Below are 23,900 nucleotides of genomic sequence, written 5' to 3'. Positions count from 1 at the left end.
TGTTGCATCTTTTGCATCGTCATTTTGTGTCTTTTTTTGTTCATTTTGTGTCTTCTTCGGTCATTTTGTGTCTTTTTTGAGTAATTTTTTTTTTTTTCAGTCGTTTTGTGTCTTTTTTGGGTCATTTTGTGTCTTTTTTAAGTCATTTTGGTCATTTTGTGTCTTTTTTAAGTCATTTTGTGTCTTTTTTAAGTCATTTTGTGTCTTTTTTAAGTCATTTTGTGTCTTTTTTTGTTCATTTTGTGTCTTCTTTGGTCATTTTGTGTCTTTTTTGAGTAATTTATTTTTTTTCAGTCATTTTGTGTCTTTTTTTAAATAATTTTGTGTCTTTTTTAAGTAATTTAGTTTTTTCATTTTGTGTCTTTTTTGGGTCATTTTGTGTCTTTTTTGGTCATTTTGTGTCTTTTTTTGGTCATTTTGTGTCTTTTTTTGGTCATTTTGTGTCTTTTTTAAGTAATTTAGTTTTTTTTCTTCAGTCATTTTGTGTCTTTTTTGGGTCATTTTGTGTCTTTTTTGGTCATTCTGTGTCTATTTTAAGTCATTTTGTGTCTTCATCAATCAGCCCAGTGAAGCTCCAACAGCTAAATATTGACATATTTATTGATTGATTCATGTTTTTCCTCTCCATTCAGTCCTTTTCTCTCCGTCTGACCTGTTGCTCATCATGTGTTTGTTGCTCTGCAGGCTGAAGAGGCGAGGAAATATGGCGCCCGTGTTTACTGTGTTGGTATCAAGGACTTCGACGAGCAGCAGGTAAGAAAGCTTCGATCTTAATCTGCAGCAGGAAAACATTAAATGACGTCTGTCAGAGAACGATGCAGACGATTAGACGTTCTGTTGGACCAGAGTCAACAAAAGGTAAACACGTGTAGCAGAGCGCTCTTACCTGCTGGAAAATCCTCCACAATATGACTCTGATATCAATAAAAAGGCTCCAGCAGCTTAATCCTCTTCCCACATGTTCTCCTGCGTGTTTTAGTGGTTTTTTTCAGCAGAAAAAGGTAAAAACCTGCTGCTGCCAGAGAGAAAATCTCTTTATCAGGACGTTTCTGCAGCATGAAACTTCAGGTTTAGTTTGATTTCTGGCTTCCTGGTTCGCTGCAGAGATGAGAAGATGGTTTAGTTTATTAATAAAGGTTATTCACAAACATAATCAGGTTTAGCTGCAGCACCCGGGTCGCTTTAGGCCACAGCTCATGCAAATTTTTCGCGACGTAAGTTGCGAAGAACTGCCCAAAATTTTGCATTGAAATGAATGGGACGGCCGACAAAAAATGAGCGAAAAAGAACAATAATTGGAGATTTTTAAACGTCTACTTCTCCGGCATAATTTCACCTAGAGACTCCATTTAAACTCTAAACAGTAGACACAAGTCTTGTGTATCGGTGTATTAATCCACGTTTCGATAGGTCATGTAGTTTTTTATCAATCCCTGTTCAATGACCATGATCATTTTTGGAGAAATTCTGAGATTATAATGGGTGTGTATTGCACGGAATGTTCGTGTCACAGTGTGTGACATCATCACCAGAGTGTAGAGGGAGAGAAAAAACTGTCAAAAAATACATTTGAAAACTGCGCTCCAGGCCGCAAATTCCACTCTACAGAAATAATTTATACATAGAAACGTAGGAAAATTAGTCTTCTCCCTCACAATCCTCTGGTAAAGCTGTCAGAGTTATAGTTTGGGCGTAGGACACACAGATGATCCACCAACACCACCAACAGCCTCATTGGCTCCCATATTAAAAACACAGGAAGATTTCTGAAAAAGGGAGATGTAACAATTTTTTTAGATCGCTCTAACAAAGCTATTTTTTCATTTTTCTGAAAAAAAAAAACATGTAGACGTTCAGGAAGAACTCAGGACGCTCAAAGTGAAGTCGGATCAATGATAGGTATTATGGTTTTGCCAAAAATGCTTTCTGTTCGAGGCCAGAAATTCCAGTCTGTCCACCTCTGGCTGCTGTCACTCTTTTGGAACTTTAACAGGTGTCAGTTAATTCTGTTGATTGCCTTTGATCTTTGATGTGATTACAGTTACAGATACACACACACACACACACACACACACACACACACACACACACACACGCACGCGCGTAAGTGCGCACACTCCTCAAACACGCACACACACACACACACAGGTAACTTTATGCGATTTTCGCTACACACACACACACACACACACACACACAAATGCGCGCACACTCCTCCACATACATGTTTCTCACACACACACACATTTTGAGGTTAAAGGGCATAGTTTGAAATCTCTGAAGAATCTCATCATAGTGTACACACACCGGCAGTAGCCCCCGTGGCCCTTTCACTATTTACCCAGAGGAAATTTTCTAGTTACTTTTATTGGTCATTTTGGGTCTTTTTTTGGTAATTCTGTGTCTTTTTTATCATTTTGTGTCTTTTTTTAAGTAATTTTTTTTTTCTGTCATTTTATGTATTTTTTGGTAATTTTGTGTCTTTTTTAAGTAATTTATTTTTTTTCTGTCATTTTGTGTCTTTTTTGGGTCATTGTGAAACTTCCTCTAGCGGCCCCCAGGTAATTTGAGTAATTTGAGTGTCATTTTGTGTCTTTTTTAAAGTAATTTTGTGTCTTTTTTTTATCCTTTTGTGTCTTTTTTTAAGTAATTTATTTTTTTCAGTCATTTTGTGTATTTTTTTGGTCATTGTGGAACTTCCTCTAGCAGCCTCCAGGTAATTTGAGTTTGAGACCCCTGATCTAATGCATATTAGTGTAAAAACAACAAACTAAACAACTTTTCTCCAGATCCCAGATGATTGTAATTGGTTCCCCATTAGCTTTCCAACATGTTTGGACACAATGATAATGGTCCAAAATGAAAAATGTAATTTTTAAAATTTTAATGTGCACCAGCCTTTCACTGTTTATTTTTAATACTTTTTTTGTTGCTTTGTCTTCATTTATCAGATAACCAAACAGTGGTTGTTCCCTTTGAATACCAATAATATTACCAAAACAATTAAAAATGTGCAACCATTAACAGAAAACGTTTCCTCCATCATCTAGTTCTGCTCCATTAGTTTCAGATATTAATGGTGAATTCTCTGATATTTAATGTAGTGTAATCTCTCTCAGCGACCATGTGTTTTATAAATCTGCTTGTGGTTCTCTGAAGTTCTCAGCAACAATCTAACAAGCCAGAGTTAAAGTGTAAAAGTGTAAAAACTTCAGTTGGCTTCAGTCTCATAATTCTTCACAAATATCCTGATAAAAATCACAATATTCCCGTGTGTCCGGAGCTCACTGGGAGTTCTTTCTGTCTGTCCGGCGTTGGAGGTCACAAAAAACTACAAATCTGTTAAATATTCCAATAACTCTCTGAATATTTTCATGGTGTGCAGTTTAGATAGAAACTGTGTGTGAAAGCTTGGTTTCTGCTGGCTGCTGGATCAGTTTTTGGCCCGTCACTCTGTTCAGAAATCAACTAATTTAATCAGCAAGAAGAGAGAAGCTGATTATTAATTATTCCCACAACATAAAGTCTGCAGAGTGTCTCTGTAACCATTGTAACATCTGTAACAGAATGACACAAAATGACTAAAACAAGACACAAAATAACTAATAAAGACACAAAATAACTAAAAAAAGACACAAAATGACCAAAAAAGACACAAAAAGACACAAAATGAACAAAAAAGACACAAAAAGACACAAAATGACCAAAACAAGACACAAAATAACTAAAAAAAGACACAACACAGACACAAAATGACCAAAAAAAGACACAAAAAGACACAAAATGACCAAAACAAGACACTAAATGACTAAAAAAAAGACACAAAATGACAAAAAAAGACAAAAAATGACAAAAAAAAGACACAAAAAGTAACAAAATTACCAAAACAAGACACAAAATGACAAAAAAAAGACACAAAATGACAAAAAAAGACACAAAAAGTAACAAAATTACCAAAACAAGACACAAAATGACAAAAAAAAGACACAAAATGACAAAAAAAAGACACAACAAGACACAAAATGACACAAACAAGACACAAAATGAATAAAAAAAGACACAAAATAACTAAAAAAGACACAAAATGACTAAAAAAAGACACAAAATGACCAAAAAAAGACACAAAATAACTAAAAAAAGACACAAAATGACTAAAAAAGGACACAAAATGACCAAAAGACACAAAATGACTAAAAAAAGACACAAAAAGACATGAAAGGGATTAGAAAATGGACAGAATAGCCCTATAAGACTCCATAGAGTTTACTGTGTTTAAATGTTGTAACTTGTCTCTTTTTCTGCTGTTTTCTTGGCTGCAGGTCTCTCTGGAAAAGAGATTTTTTTAATCTCAACGAGACTTTTAACCTGGTTAAATAAAGTGTACATATATACAGCCTCAATGTGATTTTCAGATTTAACTGTCACTCATTAAACTCTATGATATTGTTATTATTATAATATTTGCATGGTGTGCAGTTTAGAGCAGAAACTGTGTGTGAAAGCTTGGTTTCTGCTGGCTGCTGGATCAGTTTTTGGCCCGTCACTCTGTTCAGAAATCAACTAATTTAATCAGCAAGAAGAGAGAAGCTGATTATTAATTATTCCCACAACATAAAGTCTGCAGAGTGTCTCTGTAACCATTGGTAACAATCCTGTGATAAGCACTTATTAAGTCAAAAACAAAGGCAATATTGCTCCCAGTTTGTGTTGCAGTGATTTTTTTTTTGATGGTTGAGCAAAGTGTTTGCCACAGTCATGCCATCTGCTACGTTCCTCCTGCCGACACACACACACACCAGGCAAAGACTCCGCTCCGTCAGAAAGAGGGAAGAAGAAAGAAAGAAAGAAAGAAAGAAAGAAAGAAAGAAAGAAAGAAAGCAGCGTTTTAATCAAATCTAAACGTTGTAAATGTTTCCTCTGATCTGACCGGCAGCTCGCTGATATCGCCGACACCAAGGACCAAGTGTTTCCTGTCAAAGATGGCTTCCACGCACTCAAAGGCATCGTCAACTCTGTAAGTTCGCCTACTTCTCTGTGTGTGTGTGTGTGTGTGCATCGGTGTGTGTGTGTGCATCAGTGTGTGTGTGTGTGTGTTGCTGGACTGCATTCAGACTGCTCAGGTTTCATGTTTGAGACTATTAAATCAGTTCTAACACACAAAATGCACAAAGTTTCTCCTGATTTTAATTTGATTTACATACATCACTTTTATAAGAGCATGCATTTAAATATATGCATGAAAAAATATGTTTTTTTAGAATTCAAATAATTGCAAGACCCTAAATGTCATCTAGTGTCTAGATTTATTATGTTGTTTTTTTAACGTGAGTGTTCAGTAAAGGAGGGTTTAGAACTTCTGCTGTCTAAAAGAAATGTCAAAGTTTGTGCAAAATATCTTGTATTCCAAATATGCATTCTACATTTCTTCTCCTTCACAATGATTTAAATAAATTATCACTTTAATAAGAGCATGCATTTAAATATATGCATGAAAAATATATATTTCTTTGAGAATTTGGACAATTGCACGAGCTCAAAATGTCACCTAAGGTGCTCTAAACTGAGTCTAAGTGATGCATCTTCCCTTTATTTTGCAGCAAAATGTTAAAAAGCTATTAAAAAATGCAACCTCACGTCATTATAAAGCATCATGAATAATCAAGGTTTGATGTTTGAGACTATTAAGTTGATTTTAAAGACATAAAATGCACAAAGTTTTTCCTGATTTTAGGAATAATTAAAGGTGGTAACATGGAACAGATTTCCTGCCTTTGATGATGATTTAAATACATTTTTCACTTTTATTTAAGTATGCATTTAAATATATGCATGAAAAATATATGTTTTCTTAGAATTCCGACAATGAAATGTCAAAGTTGGTGCAGAATATCTCAAAAAATGCCAAATATGCATTTTAAATTTCTTCTACTTGAGGATGATTTAAACAAATTATCACTTTTATTAAAGCATGCATTTAAATATATGCATGAAAATTATGTGTTTCTTTGAGAATTTGGACAATTGCACAACCCCCAAATGTCATCTAGTGTGATCTAAACTGTGTCTACGTGATGCATCTTTCCTTTATTTTGCAGCAAAATGTTAAAAAGCTATTAAAAAATGCAACCTAACTTCATTATAAAGCATCATGAGGAATCATGGTTTCATGTTTGAGACTATTAAGTCGATTTTTTAAACACACAAAATGCACAAAGTTTCTCCTGATTTTAGGAATAATTAAAGGTGGTAACATGGAACAGATTTCCTGCCTTTGATGATGATTTAAATACATTTTTCACTTTCATTAAATTTTTTAAAAATATATGCATGAAATTTAAATATATGCATGAAAAATATATGTTTTCTTAGAATTCCGACGATTGCACATGTATTGCAATTGCTTTTAAACTCCTGCTGTCTCAAAGAAATGTCTAAAGTCATGCATCTTCCCTTTATTTTGCAGCAAAATGTTAATTTAAACCAGGTGTAATAGTTGCTGATTATTATAAAGCATCATGAGGAATCATGGTTTGATGTTTGAGACTATTAAATCAGTTTTAAACACACAAAATGCACAAAGTTTTTCCTGACTTTAGGAATAATTAAAGGTGGTAACATGGAACAGATTTCCTGCCTTTGAGGATGATTTAAATACATTTTTTACTTGTATTAAAGCATGCATTTAAATATATGCATGAAAAAATATGTTTTTTTAGAATTCAAATAATTGCAAGACCCTAAATGTCATCTAGTGTGCTCTAGTCTGAGTCTAAGTGATGCAGCTTTCCTGTTTTTTTCAGCAAAATGATAAAATATTTCTGTTGTGTGATCCAAAGTACAACAACTCTGATTTATTATGTTGCTTTTAACGTGAGTGTTCAGTAAAAGAGGGTTTAAAACTCCTGCTGTCTCAAAGAAATATCAAAGTTGGTGCAGAATATCTCAAAATGCCAAATATGCATTTTAAATTTCTTCTCCTTGAGGATGATTTAAATAGATTATCAATTATATAAGAGCATGCATTTAAATTTGTGCATGAAAAAGATGTGTTTTACTGAATTTCCCCTCAGGGATACATAAAGTAATTTTGATTTGATTTGAAATATATGTTGTTTTTTTAGAATTCTGACAATTGCACGACCCCTGAATGTCTTCTAGAGTGCTCTTAGTCATGCATCTTCCCTTTATTTTGCAGCAAAATGTTAATTGAAACCAGGTGTAATAGTTGCTGATTATTATAAAGCATCATGAGGAATCATGGTTTGATGTTTGAGACTATTAAGTTGATTTTAAACACACAAAATGCACAAAGTTTTTCCTGATTTTAGGAATAATTAAAGGTGGTAACATGGAACAGATTTCCTGCCTTTGATGGTGATTTAAATACATTTTTCACTTTTATAAGAGCATGCATTTAAATATATGCATGTTTTTTTAGAATTCAAATAATAGCACAACCCCAAATGTCATCTAGTGTGCATGAAAAATATGTTTTCTTAGAATTTTCCGACAATTGCACATGCATTGCAATTGCTTTTAACGTGAGTGTTCAGTAAAGGAGGGTTTGAAGCTCCTGCTGTGTCAAAGAAATGTCAAAGTTGGTGCAGAATATCTCAAAATGCTAAATGTGCATTTTAAATTTCTTCTCCTTGAGGATGATTTAAACACATTATCAATTCTATAAGAGCATGCATTTAAATATATGCATGAAAAATATATGCTTTTTATAGAATTGAGACAATTGCACAAACCCGAATGTCATCTAGTGTGCTCTAAACTGAGTCTAAGTGATGCATCTTTGCTTTATTTTGCAGCAAAATGTTAAAAAGCTATTAAAAAACTGCAACCTCACGTCATTGAAACCAGGTGTAATAGTTGCTGATTATTATAAAGCATCATGAGGAATCATGGTTTGATGTTTGAGACTATTAAGTACATTTTAAACAGAAAAAATGCACAAAGTTTTCCCTGACTTTAGGAATAATTAAAGGTGTTAACATGGAACAGATTTCCTGCCTTTGATGATGATTTAAATACATTTTTTACTTTTATTAAAGCATGCATTTAAATATATGCATGAAAAAATGCCTTCTGTCTCAAAGAAATGTCAAAGTTGGTGCAGAATATCTCAAAATGCTAAATGTGCATTTTTAATTTCTTCTCCTTGAGGATGATTTAAACACATTATCAATTCTATAAGAGCATGCATTTAAATATATGCATGAAAAATATATGCTTTTTTAAAATTTCCAACAAGTGCATGAACCCCAAATCTCCTCTAAGCTGCTCTAAACTGAGTCTAAGTGATGCATCTTTGCTTTATTTTGCAGCAAAATGTTAAAAAGCTATTAAAAAACTGCAACCCCACTTCATTGAAACCAGGTGTAATAGCTGCTGATTATTCTAAAGCATCATGTGGAATCATGGTTTCATGTTTGAGACTATTAAGTCAATTTTAAACACACAAAATGCACAAAGTTTTTCCTTATTTTAGGAATAATTAAAGGTGGAAACACGGAACAGATTTCCTGCCTTTGATTCACTGAAGTTGGTCACAAATTAGAGCAAAACCTGAGCTTACTTCCTGCTCGGCTGAATGGAAAACGTCTGGAAATAAAGCGCTGGTTGTGTTTGCAGACGGAGAATCAGTGACAGTCGGTCCATGTGACTTCGTCTTCACACTGTTTTTATTGTGTCAAACTCTGCAGCAGCAGCAGCAGCGGCGCTTCAGCACAATTAATGCTTTTATTCTGGAGTAAATAGAGAATGAAAGGCAGCTTTAAATGCATGTTGTGGTGCTGTAATCAGAGAGTATCTGTCAGAGCTTTAGAGTCCCTTAAACAGCGTTCAGAGCGAGTGTCCCTGCAGCCTGGCCGCCCGCTGCCAGCCAATTAGTGATACTTTCCATTTGCTGCAGCTCTGAGCTGAGCGCTGTCAGCCAAGGCGGGGGTTTGTATGGCAACATGGGTTTTTAGTGACATGACTGTGAGGCCGGCGGGGCCCGGCAGGGACCCCTGACCTGCTCTGGACCAACATCTGTGTGTCCGAGCCGACAAGGCCGGCAGTGTTCGGGACTAGACCGACTGTCAGACCTGCAGCTGGAGCCGCTCGCAGCCAAAGGGCGGGGCTTCTTTCTGCTCTCTGATCCAAAGGACAACAAGCATGATTTATTATGTTGCTTCTAACACCAGAGTACAGTAGAAACTCCTGCTGCCTCAGAGAAATGTCAAAGTCGCTGCAGAATATCTCATATTACAAATATGCATTCTACATTTCTTCTCCTTCACAATGATTTAAATAGATTATCACGTTTATTAGAGCATGCATTGAAATATTTGCATGAAAAATGTATGTTTTTTTTTTAGAATTCCAACACCTAAGTAATGCAGCTTTCCTGTTTTTTGCAGCAAAATGATAAAAATGTTTCTGTTGTGTGATCCAAAGTACAACAACTCTGATTTATTATGTTGCTTTTAACATGAGTGTTCAGTAAAGGAGGGTTTAAAACTCCTGCTGTCTCAGAGAAATGTCAAAGTTGGTTCAAAATATCCAAATATGCATTCTTAATTTCTTCTCCTTCACAATGATTTAAATAGATTATCACGTTTATAAGAGCATGCATTTAAATATGTGCATGAAAAATATATGTTTTTTTGAGAATTTGGACAATTGCACAACCCCAGAATGTCACCTAAGATGCTCTAAACTAAGTCTAAGTGATGCATCTTTCCTTTATTTTGCAGCAAAATTATTTATTATGTTGCTTTTAACGTGAGTGTACAGTAGAAACTCCTGCTGTCTCAGAGAAATGTCAAAGTCGCTGCAGAATATCTCATATTACAAATATGCATTTAAAATTTCTTTTACTTGACGGTGATTTGAACACATTATCACTTTTATTAAAGCATGAATTTAAATACATGCATGAAAAATATATGTTTTTTTAAATTTCCAACAATCGCACAACCCCATTATGTCATCTAGTGTGCTCTAAACTGAGTCTAAGTGATGCATCTTTGCTTTATTTTGCAGCAAAATGTTAAAAAGCAACCCCACTTCAATTAAACAAGCAGCCTGGTAAAGGAAAAAACAAGTTCTATCCTCCACCCTCAGAAATTATTTCACATTTTGCTCTTTTTTTTTCCTCATCTTTCCTGTTTTTTGCAGCAAAATGATAAAAATGTTTCTGTTGTGTGATCCAAAGGACAACAAGCATGATTTATTATGTTGCTTCTAACACGAGTGTACAGTAGAAACTCCTGCTGCCTCAGAGAAATGTCAAAGTCGCTGCAGAATATCTCATATTACAAATATGCATTCTACATTTCTTCTCCTTCACAATGATTTGAATTGATTATCACTTTTATAAGAGCATGCATTTAAATATGTGCATGAAAAATATATGTTTTTTTAAATTTCCAACAATTGCATGAACCCCAAATGTCATCTAAGCTTCTTTAAATTGACTCTAAGTGATGCAGCTTTCCTGTTTTTTGCAGCAAAATGATAAAAATGTTCCTGTTGTGTGATTCAAAATACAACAACTCTGATTTATTATGTTGCTTTTAACATGAGTGTTCAGTAAAGGAGGGTTTAAAACTCCTGCTGTCTCAGAGAAATGTTATTTAAATCACTGCCAATAATAAAAGTGATAATCTATTTAAATGATTGTCAGGTAGAAGGCATTTAGAATGCATATTTGGCATTTTGAGATATTCTGCACCAGTTTCAAACCCTCCTTTACTGAACACTCATGTTACAAGCAACAAAATAAATCATTTTGCTGCAAAATACAGGAAAGTTAGAGCACCTAGATGACATTTGGTGTCTAGAAAAATTACATTTGTTATGCATATAGTTAAATGCATTAAATGCATGCTTTAATAAAAGTGATAACGTGTTTAAATCATCCTCAAGAAGAAGAAATTTAAAATGCATGTTTGAGTCACAGATATTCTCCCTCCTTTACTGAACACTCACGTTAAAAAACAACATAATAAATCAGAGTTGTTGTACTTTGGATCACACAACAGAAACATTTTTATCATTTTGCTGCAAAACACAAGAAATTTGTATCACATAGACTCAATTTGGAGCACAATAGATGACGTTTGGGGTTCATGCAATGAATTCTGAATTGTGCACTTGCATATAATTAAATGCATACTTTGATAAAAGTGATAATCTATTTAAATCATCCTCAAGTAGAAGAAATTTAGAATGCACATTTGGCATTTTGAGATATTCTGCACCAACTTTGACATTTCTTTGAGACAGCAGGAGTTTTAAACCCTCCTTTACTGAACACTCACGGTGAAAGCAACATAATAAATCATTTTGCTGCAAAAAACAGGAAAGCTGCATCACTTAGACTTAGTTTAGAGCACACTAGGTGACATTTGGGGTTCATGCAATTATTTGAATTCTAAAAAAAAACATTTCTTTAATGCATATATTTAAATGCATGCATGAAAAATATGTTTTTTTTTAGAATTACGACAATTGCATGAACCCCAAATCTCATCTAGAATGCTCTAAACTAAGCCTAAGTGATGCATCTTTCCTGTTTTTGCAGCCAAATGTTAAAAAGCCATTAAAAAATGCCCACTTGATTGAAAGCAGGTGTAATAGTTGCTGATCATTCTAAAGCATCATGAGGAATCATGACTAGCAGCCTGATGAAGGAAAAAACAAGTTCTATCCTTGAATACTGTGAGTCCAGCTTTTATTAATTAACATGAAACAAGTTGAAAGCCTCCTGAAGGGTGGGTTTGATTATTTATAATCAGAAGTAAATATGCTTCTGATGTGTTTGTGCTGAGCTAAGAACATTTTTTATTCTGAGAGCGAGCACACAGACGTGTTCACAAGCCATTAAAGTCATTAATTTCTATATTTCTGTGTGAGAATATCCTGAAAGCAGCTCATCTCTCCCTCTCTTTCTGAGGCTGTGAGCTCTGTGACGCTTGCAGCATCCAAATGAACCGTGCAGCATTCCTCTCTGATTAGTAAGACTGGATTCCTGCTACTTGGCCTCCTCGCTCCTCTCTTGGATTTCTGAGGATTTGAGATCATCTGTGCAGCCTTTTGCTGCAGGATCCGCCCCGAGTGGAGAGACGGGACGCACACAAACAGCTCGTGCAAAGTTTCTGCACCTTGTTCGGTCATTTCTTGTGTTTTTTTCCTCCTCTGTGCTCCTCTACGCTCGGCCTTTGTTGTCTGAGCTGCAGGCCTTTTGGGAAAAACCCCAAATTGCAAAGTGGCCACATCGTTATCAGCTCTTGGACGCTCAAAGAAGCCGTGTTGTTACTTAAAAGACACAAAATGACCAAAAAACCCACAAAATGACTAAAAAAAAAGACACAAAATGACAGAAAAAAACTAAATTACTTAAAAAAGACACAAAATGACCAAAAAAGATACAAAATTACAAAAAAAGACACAAAATGAACACAAAAAGACACTAAATTACCAAAAAAAGACAAAATGACCAAAACAAGACACAAAATAACTAAAAAAAGACACAAAATGACTAAAAAAAGACACAAAATGACACAAAATGACCAACACAAGACACAAAATAACTAAAAGAAGACACAAAATGACTAAAAAAAGACACAAAATGACTTACAAAGACACGAAAAGGATTCAGAAATGGATAAAATAGCCCTATGAGACTCCATAGAGTTTACTGTGTTTAAATGTTGTAACTTGTCACTTTTTATGCTGTTTTCTTGGCTGCAGGTCTCTTTTGGAAAAGAGAAAGAGAGAAAATTGCCAAAAAAAAGACACAAAATTACAAAAAAAGAAGACAGAAATTACTGTTGTGTTCTTATGGGTTAAAAAGCATGACAGAAAAAAACTAAATTACTTAAAAGATACACAAAATGACCAAAAAAGACGCAAAATTGCCCAAAAATGACACTAAATTACAAAAAGACACAAAATTACTAAAAAAAAAGACACAAAATGACAGAAAAAACTAAATTACTTAAAAAAAACACAAAATGACCAAAAAAGATGCAAAATTGCCCAAAAATGACACAAAATCACAAAAAAGACACAAAATTACTGAAAAAAACCCACCAAAATTACTTAAAAAAGACACAAAATGACCAAAAAAAGACACAAAATGACCAAAAAAAGACACAAAATGACCAAAAAAAGATGCAAAATTGCCCAAAAATGACACAAAATTACAAAAAAAAGAGATAGAAAATGACTTAAAACAAAGACACAGATTACTGTTGTGTTCTTATGGGTTAAAAACATGTTTCATCATATTTAAATGCTGCTTTTTAGCAGCAGTCAGAGCGCTGGCGGAGATCTCCTCAGGACCTTCAGCTCTTCCTCCTCTTCCTCCTCTTCCTCCTCTGCCTCCTCTTCCTCCTCTTCCTCCTCTTCCTCCTCTTCCTCCTGCAGCCTGTAAATCATGTTTGTCACTAGATCCCACAGAGATGAAGAGCTGCTGTTTGACTTCAACCAAAGTAAAGTCATTCATGGAGGTCTACTAGCCTCAGAGAATTATTTTATTCATTTTTATTCAACCTTTATTTAACACATTTAGGCCTAAAACGGCTGGAAAAAATTCCTGGAAGTCTCTTTTTTGGTAATTCTGTGTCTTTTTTTGATAATTTTGTGTCTTTTTATGGTAAATTTGTGTTTTTTTTTTTTTTTTTTTAACCCATTTAGGCCTAAAACGGCTGTAAAAACTGCCTGTAAAACCTCTAATTGGTGATTTTAAAATCAGCCCCTAAAACCTGAAGTTTTTCTGTAAATTCAACAGAAGTGTCAACTCTTCCTACTAAATAATGTGGAAATGTGATGTAATGTCATTTTGTGTCTTTTTTTGGTCATTTTTTGTCTTTAAAAAAAAAATAATTTTGTGTCTTTTTTTAATTATTTTGCGTCTTTTTTTTTTTTTTTAGTAATTTTGTGTCTTTCTCGAATAATTTTTTGGTCTTTTTTTGAAATTTTGTGTTTTTTCAGTCATTTTTTGTCTTTTTTTTTTTTTATCATTTTGTGTCTTTTTTTGTATTTTTGTGTCTTAAATGACCCTAAAAAGACACAAAATTTCAAAAAAGATACAAAATTACTAAAAAAAGACACAAAATTACTAAAAAAGACATAAAATTACTGAAAAAAGACACAAAATGACCAAAAAAAGACACAAAATTGCCAAAAAGACACAAAATTACAAAAACGACATGAAATGGCCAAAAAAGACATAAAATTCCCCCCAAAAATACACAAAATTACAAAAAGAGACACAAAATTACCAAAAAATACACAAAATTACTTAAAAAGGGCACAAAATTACAAAAAAAGACACAAAATTACAAAAAAGACACAAATTACTGTTGTGTTCTTATGGGTTAAAAAGCATGACAGAAAAAAACTAAATTACTTAAAAAATACACAAAATGACCAAAAAAGATGCAAGAAAGACACAAAATTACTAAAAAAAGACACAAATTACAGTTGTGTTCTTATAGGTTAAAAAGCATGACAGAAAAAAAAAAATACTTAAAAAATACACAAAATTGCCCAAAAATGACACAAAATTACAAAAAAAGACACAAAATGACTGAAAAAAAACACTAAATTACTTAAAAAAGACACAAAATTACAAAAAAAAGACACAAAATGACCAAAAAAAGACACAAAATTATAAAAAAAAATGACATAATTACTGTTGTGTTCTTATGGGTTAAAATCATGTTTCATCATATTTAAAATGCTGCTTGTTTCCCCTCAAATTCCTCATGTTTGCAGCAGAAGCGTTAACGGGAGAACGATGTGGTTTTCATCTCCGGCAGCCAAACACTCACTGTTTTTTTTCTTCCTCTCCTCCTTTTCCTCGGCCAGTGCCAAGGAAGTAATTAGACGGGGAAAATAGTGGCACAGAGGAGCAGCAGCAGATCTTCCTCCTCCCAGCTGTCATCTCCAACCCGCTCCCCTTTTAACGGCTCCATATCAAACCATCATCTTTAATAAGGCCGCTGTAAACACTTCCCTCTCCCCGCTCAGACTGAAGCCTCCGCCAACATCAAATGAAAGGTTCAAGTGTCCCGTATCGCCGTTAATATGCTTCTTTTTACCCACTGTGTTGTGGGATTTGCATAGTTTGTCCTGTGTTGATTTATTGAATCTCAGCGGAGAGACACAGGAGCCTCTTTATATGATAATGCAGCATCCCGGAGCTTTTTAATACCAACCAGAGATGGATTTTTTTGTCATTTTGTGTCTTTTTTTTTGTAATTTTGTGTTTTTTCAGTCATTTTTTGTCTTTTTTTGGTCATTTGTGTCTTTTTTTTTTGTAATTTTGTGTCTTAAATGACCCTAAAAAGACACAAAATTACAAAATAGATACAAAATGACCAAAAAGACACAAAATTAATAAAAAAGACACAGAATTACAGTAAAAAGACATAAAATGACCAGAAAGACACAAAATTAATAAAAAAGACACAGAATTACAGTAAAAAGACATAAAATGACCAAAAAGACACAAAATTACAAAATAGCTACAAAATTACTTAAAAAAGACACAAAATGACCAAAAAAAGACACAAAATTAATGAAAAAGACACAAAATTACAGTAAAAAGACATAAAATGACCAAAAAGACACAAAATTATTAAAAAGACACAGAATTACAGTAAAAAGACTTAAAATGACCAAAAAAAGACACAAAACCACAACAAAAAAAGACACTAAATTACTTAAAAAAGACACAAAATGACCAAAAAGTCACAAAATTACAAAAAAAGACACTAAATTACTAAAAAAAGACACAAAATGACCAAAAAAAGACATAAAATTAATAAAAAAGACACAAAATTACTAAAAATAGACACAAAATTACAAAAAAAGACACAAAATGACCAAAAAGACACAAAATTACAAAAAAAGACACTAAATTACTAAAAAAAGACACTAAATGACTAAAAAAGACACAAAATTACAAAAAAAGACACAAAATGACCAAAAAGACACAAAATTACAAAAAAAGACACTAAATTACTAAAAAAAGGCACAAAATGACTGAAAAAAGACACAAAATTACAAAAAAAAGACACAAAATGACCAAAAAAAGACATAAAATTAATAAAAAAGACACAAAATTACTAAAAAAAGACACAAAATTACAAAAAAGACACTAAATTACTAAAAAAAGACACAAGATGACTGAAAAAAGACACAAAATTACTAAAAAAAGAGACACAAAATGACCAAAAAAAGACATAAAATTAATAAAAAAGACACTAAATTACAAAAAAAGACACTAAATTACTAAAAAAAGACACAAAATGACTGAAAAAAGACACAAAATTACTAAAAAAAAAAAGACACAAAATGACCAAAAAAAGACATAAAATTAATAAAAAAGACTCAAAATTACTAAAAAAAGACACAAAATTACAACAAAAGACACAAAATGACCAAAAAGACACAAAATGACCAAAAAGACACAAAATTACAAAAAAAGACACTAAATTACTAAAAAAAGACACAAAATGACTGAAAAAAGACACAAAATTACTAAAAAAAGAGACACAAAATGACCAAAAAAAGACATAAAATTAATAAAAAAGACACAAAATTACTAAAAAAAGACACAAAATGTCTGAAAAAAACACTTAATCACTTAAAAAAAGACACAAAATGACCCAAAAAGACACAAAATTACAAAAAAAGACACTAAATTACTAAAAAAAGGCACAAAATGACTGAAAAAAGACACAAAATTACAAAAAAAAGACACAAAATGACCAAAAAAAGACATAAAATTAATAAAAAAGACACAAAATTACTAAAAAAAGACACAAAATTACAAAAAAGACACTAAATTACTAAAAAAAGACACAAGATGACTGAAAAAAGACACAAAATTACTAAAAAAAGAGACACAAAATGACCAAAAAAAGATACTAAATTACTAAAAAAAGACACAAAATGACTGAAAAAAGACACAAAATTACTAAAAAAAAAAAGACACAAAATGACCAAAAAAAGACATAAAATTAATAAAAAAGACTCAAAATTACTAAAAAAAGACACAAAATTACAACAAAAGACACAAAATGACCAAAAAGACACAAAATGACCAAAAAGACACAAAATTACAAAAAAAGACACTAAATGACCAAAAAAAGACATAAAATTAATAAAAAAGACACAAAATTACTAAAAAAAGACACAAAATGACCAAAAAAAGACATAAAATTAATAAAAAAGACACAAAATTACTAAAAAAAAAGACACAAAATTACAAAAAAAAAAGACACAAAATTACTAAAAAAAAAAGACACAAAATGACCAAAAAAAGACATAAAATTAATAAAAAAGACACAAAATTACAAAAAAAAGACACAAAATTACAAAAAAAGACACAAAATGACCAAAAAGACACTAAATTACTAAAAAAAGACACAAAATTAATAAAAAAGACACAAAATGACCAAAAAAGACACAAAATGACCAAAAAAGACACAAAATGACCAAAAAAGACACAAAATTACAAAAAAAGACATGTTTGCAGGTGTTGTGGGATTTGCATAGTTTGTCCTGTGTTGATTTATTGAATCTCCGCGGAGAGACACAGGAGCCTCTTTATATGATAATGCAGCATCCCGGAGCTTTTTAATACCAGCGAGAGATGGAATATTCTTGCATAATTTCCCCATAAAGGCTGACACAGCTGCCTGCCGCTCCTCCTCGCCGTGTCTCCGTTTAGCCGCCAGGCGTGGATCACGGCGAGACGTTTCTCAGGTGTTGAACTCTAATCTGTTTTCTAAACTTGACAGAGGCGATAACGGCCAGGACTTGATGTATTTATTCTGGGCCCTCCAGTCATAATGGACCCATTTCATTCCTCTTTTCTCTCGTCCTGCAGATATTAAAGCGCTCCTGCACCGAGATCCTGAGCGTGGAGCCCTCCAGTGTCTGTGTCAACGGTGAGTTTTAGCTCCTTTTCTGCACGAATCCTTCTTTTTACTGGACTCAGGACGTCTTTCCAAGAGGAATCAGGAAGATGAATCAGTCTGTTGCTCTTTTTTCTCCTCCTAAATCAGGTTCTCAACTTTTATGCTCCTTCAAAATGAAACAACGTCTCCTTGTTACCATCCATCACAGATAATATCATGTTCAAACACCAGTTATGAGCTTTAAAGAGTCATGTTTTTATTCTAGTTTCAAAGATTTTCTTCTCGTTTCAAAGTTTTAGAGGAATAAAGACATGAAGGGATCCAGCATTTCATGAAAAAAACAAAGGATTAAACATTTTACTTCCTGGTTATATAGAAATATAATAGTATTTCCTTCTTATCCTGCAGCTCTTAAAACATATTCTATATCATTATTTAGGAATTGCACCTTAAAGTGAAAGGTCTGTTTTAGTTTTTTTTTCTTTTTTGCTCAGAAATTATTTCACATTTTGCACTTTTTTATCCTATTATGTTCAAACACCAGTTATGAGCATTAAAGAGTCAAGTTTTTCTTCTAGTATCAAAGTTTTAGAGGAATAAAGACATGAAGGGATCCAGTATTTCATGAAAAAACTAAAGTTTGAAGTATTTTGTCTCTCTTTTTAATCATCTCGTGACCCTGATTCATCCTGTTCATGACCTCTGGGTTTGGAACTCAAATATGCATTTTAGATTTATTCTCCTTGAGGATGATTTAAATACATTATCACTTTTATTAAAGCATGCATTTAAATATATGCATGAAAAATATGTTTTTTTTTTTTAGAATTCTGACAATTGCACGACCCCGAAAATCTCATCTAGTGTGCTCTAAACTGAGTCTAAGTCATGCATCTTTGCTTTATTTTGCAGCAAAATGTTAAAAAGCTACCCCACTTCAATTAAACCAGGTGTAATAGTTATAGACTAGCAGCCTGGTAAAGGAAAAAACAAGTTCTATCCTCCACCCTCAGACATGATTTCACTTTTTGCTCTTTTTTCTCCTCCTAAATCAGGTTCACAACTTTTATGCTCCTTCAAAATAAAGCAATGTCTTCTTGTTACCATCCATCACAGATAATATCATGTTCAAACACCAGTTATGAGCTTTAAAGAGTCAAGTTTTTATTCTAGTTTCCAAGTTTTAGAGGAATAAAGACATGAAGGGTTCCAGGATTTCATGAAAAAAACTAAAGTTTGAAGTATTTTGTCTCTCTTTTTTCTCCTGATTTCTCCTGTTCATGAGTGTTTTTTGACCCCCCGGTTGTTAATAACAAACAGAAATATATCCACATTTAAGTCAAACTCTCCGTCTGTAGGAGGAGACATGTTGAAGAGTCTCCTGATGGAGTTTGGTCCAGCTGTTCAAATCACAACACAAGATACACAAGAGACAACATAAAGAATAAACATTTAACTTCCTGTTTATATAGAAATATCATTAGGAACAGAATGTATTTCCTTCTTATCCTGCAGCTCTTAAAACAGATTATATATCATTATTTAGGCATTTCACCTTAAAGTGGAAGTTTTTAGAAAAATAAAAAAAAGATTGAAAGAAAGTCATATAGATTATGCTCAGACATTGTTGTTGAAGTTTAATAAATATCATAACCATGTCTCTATATATATATATATATATATATATATATATATATATATAGACATGTCAATGTCTTTACTGTATTTTTGATTTATTTTGTAACTGATTTCATGAATACAACAGTTTGTTTTCATGGGAAACAACACAGAAGTTTTCTGGATGACCCCAAACTTTTGAATGCTAGCGTATGTTTTCTTTAAAAAAGCACCAAAAGTTCAGCCTTTATTGTAGAAAGAAACTGTAAAAATGGGCATTATCATAGAAATCTGATCTTTCTGCTGGTCCTTGAACGCATCATCAGTAATTAAAGTACTTGTTTCCTTAATCTATATTTATATTTGGTACTTTTGCACCAGTAAACCACAGCAAACTTCTTCTATGTGAATTCAAATTATTCTGATGATCAAAAGTTACCAAAACGAAGCTTAAAATTGTGATATTTCTGTCAAAAATCACAGAAAAAAACTCTTATTTTGAATTTTGCCAAAATAAACCCAACACACAGACATTTTCTGGGTGACCCCAAACTTTTGAATGCTAGTGTATATTTTCTTTTGAAAAGCACCAAAAGTCCAGCCTTTATTGTAGAAAGAAACTGTAAAAATAGGCAATATCATAGAAATCTGATCTTTCTGCTGGTCCTTGAACGCATCATCGGTTACTCAAAGTACTTGTTTGTTCTTTTTCACCAGTAAACCATATCAAACTTCTTGTATATGAATTCAAATTATTCTGATTCTGATAATCAAAAGTTACCAAAACGAAGCTTAAAATTGTGATATTTCTGTCAAAAATCACAGAAAAAAACTCTTATTTTGAATTTTGCCGAAAAAACCCCAACAACACAGACATTTTCTGGGTGGCCCCAAACTTTTGAGCACTCGTTTATAATTATCAGAGGTGTGGGGAAAAAATCGATACAGCGTATTACCGCGATATTTTGCGTGGCGATATTATATCAGGTTTTTTTCATAGATTTCTATGTTTCCTCTTTTCCTTCATCTCTGTCTCCCTGTCCTGTCCATCTCTGTCATATTATATGTGTGTGTGTGTTTTAAGTATACATTTGGACGGGTTGATGACTAATTTCATTGTCCTACTACTTGTTACTCTGCAATGACAATAAAGGAAAATCTGAACCTCTGATCTGATTCATGACCACCAAGAATCGATATTTAGTGTTTGTCTCATTTTACATTTTGCCAAAAAACAACAACAACAACAACAACAACACACAGAAGTGTTCTGTGTGTTGAATGCTGGTGTCTCTATAGTGTCTATATTCTGTGTGTGTTGTGTATATAAAGTGTCTATATATAGTGTGTGTTGGTGTTGTGTGTGTGATGTCAGTGTGTGTGTTTCCTCCTCAGAATCCTTCGACATCGTGCTGAGAGGAAACGGTTTCTCTCTCGGTCGAACCAACGAAGGCGTCGTCTGCAGCTTCCTGATCGACCAGCAGACCATCAGTGAGTCACTCACTCATTCATTCATTCATTCATTCATTCATTCACTCATTCATTCATTCATTCATTCACTCACTCACTCACTCATTCATTCATTCATCCGTTCATTCATTCATTCACTCATTCATTCATTCATTCATTCATCCATTCATTCATTCATTCATTCATTCACTCATTCATTCATTCATTCATTCATTCATTCAACAAACCATCAGTGAGTCACTCAGTCAGTCACTCAGTCTGGAGCTGCTGCAGCTTTATGTTCATTCATTCATTCATTCATTCAGCAAACCATCAGTGAGTCACTGAGTCACTCAGTCTGAGCTGCTGCTGATTTATACTCATTCATTCATTCATTCATTCATTCATTCATTCATTCATTCATTCATCCATTCATCCATTCATTCATTCATTCATTCATTCATTCATTCATTCATTCATCCATTCATTCATTCATTCATTCATTCAACAAACCATCAGTGAGTCACGCAGTCACTCAGTCTGGAGCTGATGCTGATTTATACTCATTCATTCATTCATTCATTCATTCATTCATTCATTCATTCATTCATCCATCCATCCATCCATTCATTCATTCATTCATTCATCCATTCATATTCACTTTATAGATTCATCCAGATGCTCGAGAGAGGGTTTTTACTTCCTTTTTCCTTCTTTCCTCCTTGTCTTCCTTTTCTTCCTTCCTTCTTTCTTTCTTTCCTTCCTTTTATCTGTCCTTCTTTCCTTCTATTCTTCTTTTTTTCCTTCCTTCCTTTCTTTTTTCCTTCTCTTTCTTCCTTCTTTCCTTCATCCATCCCTCCCTTCCTTCCTTCCTTCCTTCTTTCATTCCCTTTTTCCTTCTTTCCTTCCTTCTTTCCTCCCTTTTCTTCCTTTTTTCCTTCTTTCCTTCCTTTTCTTCCTTCTTTCCTTTTTTCCTTCTTTCCTTCCTTCTTTCCTTTTATCAGTCCTTCTTTCCTTCTATTCTTCCTTTTTCCTTCCTTCCTTATTTTGTTCCTTTTTTCCTTCCTTCCTTTCTTTTTTCCTTCCCTTTTTCCTTTTTTCCTCCCTTCTTACCTTCTTTCCTTTTATCCTTTCATCTTTCCTTCTATTCTTCCTTCCTTTTTTCCTTTTTCAGCTCTTAAATCAAACTCTTATTATATAAATAGCTGAATATATATTATATATACAACATACATACATAAATACTAGTGCAGTAATGTGCAGCAGCAGCAGGATGAAACCAGACCTGATCTGGTTCTGGTTCCTGGTTCCTGCAGGTTCTCTGAAGCAGCTCTGCAGCCAAATGTCTGCCTGTTAAAACAGTCAACGTGGAGTTTGTGTTTCTGTTGTTTTGACGATAAATAAATCATAAATCCTGCAGGACAACAAGAGCCAGTAAAGCAAAGAGAGACAAGTTGTTGGTGTTTGTGCAGAAGCCTAAACTCAGTTTACTCTGTCGCTGTGAGGTGGCTCTGACAAAAACAGGAGGTTTGTTAATGCAGGAGTGAATATTTACATGATATTTAATATCTCTGTTCTCTGGCAGCTCGCTAGATACGAGCTGGATGAGTAAACTGCCCCATGTGGGCTGAATTCAGACCTCAAGTTAAAGATTTCTCTTGGTTATAATTAAGAAAAAGCTCCAAAATGAAGAGCAGCATCGTCCCTGTTAGTCATCAGCCGTTATGTTCACAGGAACTAAAGAAGAAGAAGCTTTCATACCAGATTTATCAAACATCAAAGTCATTAGAGCAGCTAAAATGTCATGTTTCTGAAGGGGATTACCCACAGTTCATAGCGTCCTAATTTAGAAACAGAGATGAGGAAGTTTACATGCAAACAGCAGCAAGAAACTGTGTTCTTCATCATAATCATAATATACTCTATCTCTGTTCAAGTAGCTTCTAATTCCACTAAATATCTGCAGCCATGTTTCCTCTCTGACTCTTATTGAAGCAGGACTTCAAGTTAGTTTCTAACTTTTTATGATTGTTACATTTAGGGGATAAATTCACAGATTAAAGCGACTGGAGACCAATCTAGCGACACCATATTACTAAAAAAAAAGACACAAAATGACAGAAAAAAAACGAAATTACTTAAAAAGACACAAAATTACTAAAAAAGACAAATTATTAAAAAAAGACACAAAATTACTAAAAAAAGACACAAAATTATTAAAAAAAGACACAAAATTATTAAAAAAAGAAACAAAATTATTAAAAGACACAATTACCCAAAAAAGCCACAGAATTACCGAAAAAGACATAAAATGACGGAAAAAAACTAAATTACTTAAAAAAAGACACAAAATAATCAAAAGACACAAAATTACTAAAAAAAAGACAGAAAAATTACCAAAAAAGACATGAAATGACACAAAAAAACTAAATTACTTTAAAAAGACACAAAATGATCAAAAAAGACACAAAATGATTTAAAAAAAAAAACACAAAATTATTTAAAAAAGACACAAAATTATTTAAAAAAAACACAAAATTATTTTAAAAGACACAAAATAACAAAAATGACACAAAATGACCAAAAAATACACAGAATTACCAAAAAAAGACACAAAATGATCAAAAAAGACACAAAATTATTAAAAAAAACACAAAATTATAAAAAAAACACAAAATTATTAAAAAAGACACAATTACCCAAAAATAGACATAAAATGAAAGAAAAAAAATAAATTACTTAAAAAAGACACAAAATGATGAAAAAAACCCACTAAAATTATTAATAAAAGACACAAAATTATTTAAAAGACACAAAATTATAAAAAAACACAAAATTATTAAAAAAGACACAATTACCCAAAAATAGACATAAAATGAAAGAAAAAAAATAAATTACTTAAAA

General features: G+C 32.9%; 1 protein-coding gene across 1 annotated transcript in view; it reads left to right on the top strand.

Moving 5' to 3' along the window:
- antxr2a (ANTXR cell adhesion molecule 2a) overlaps window positions 1–23,900 on the top strand; it is a 171,650-nt gene that overhangs the window by 23,890 nt on the left and 123,860 nt on the right. The window contains exons 6-9 of the mRNA XM_059336436.1: window positions 685–753; window positions 4,934–5,014; window positions 17,900–17,960; window positions 20,943–21,038. Of these exons, the coding sequence (XP_059192419.1) occupies window positions 685–753; window positions 4,934–5,014; window positions 17,900–17,960; window positions 20,943–21,038 (307 nt within the window). The remainder of the gene's footprint in view (window positions 1–684; window positions 754–4,933; window positions 5,015–17,899; window positions 17,961–20,942; window positions 21,039–23,900) is intronic.

Source organism: Centropristis striata, chromosome 7, assembly GCF_030273125.1.
Source record: "Centropristis striata isolate RG_2023a ecotype Rhode Island chromosome 7, C.striata_1.0, whole genome shotgun sequence".
Classification (NCBI taxonomy): Eukaryota; Metazoa; Chordata; class Actinopteri; order Perciformes; family Serranidae; genus Centropristis; species Centropristis striata.
This window is presented reverse-complemented; position numbering and strand designations above follow the sequence as displayed.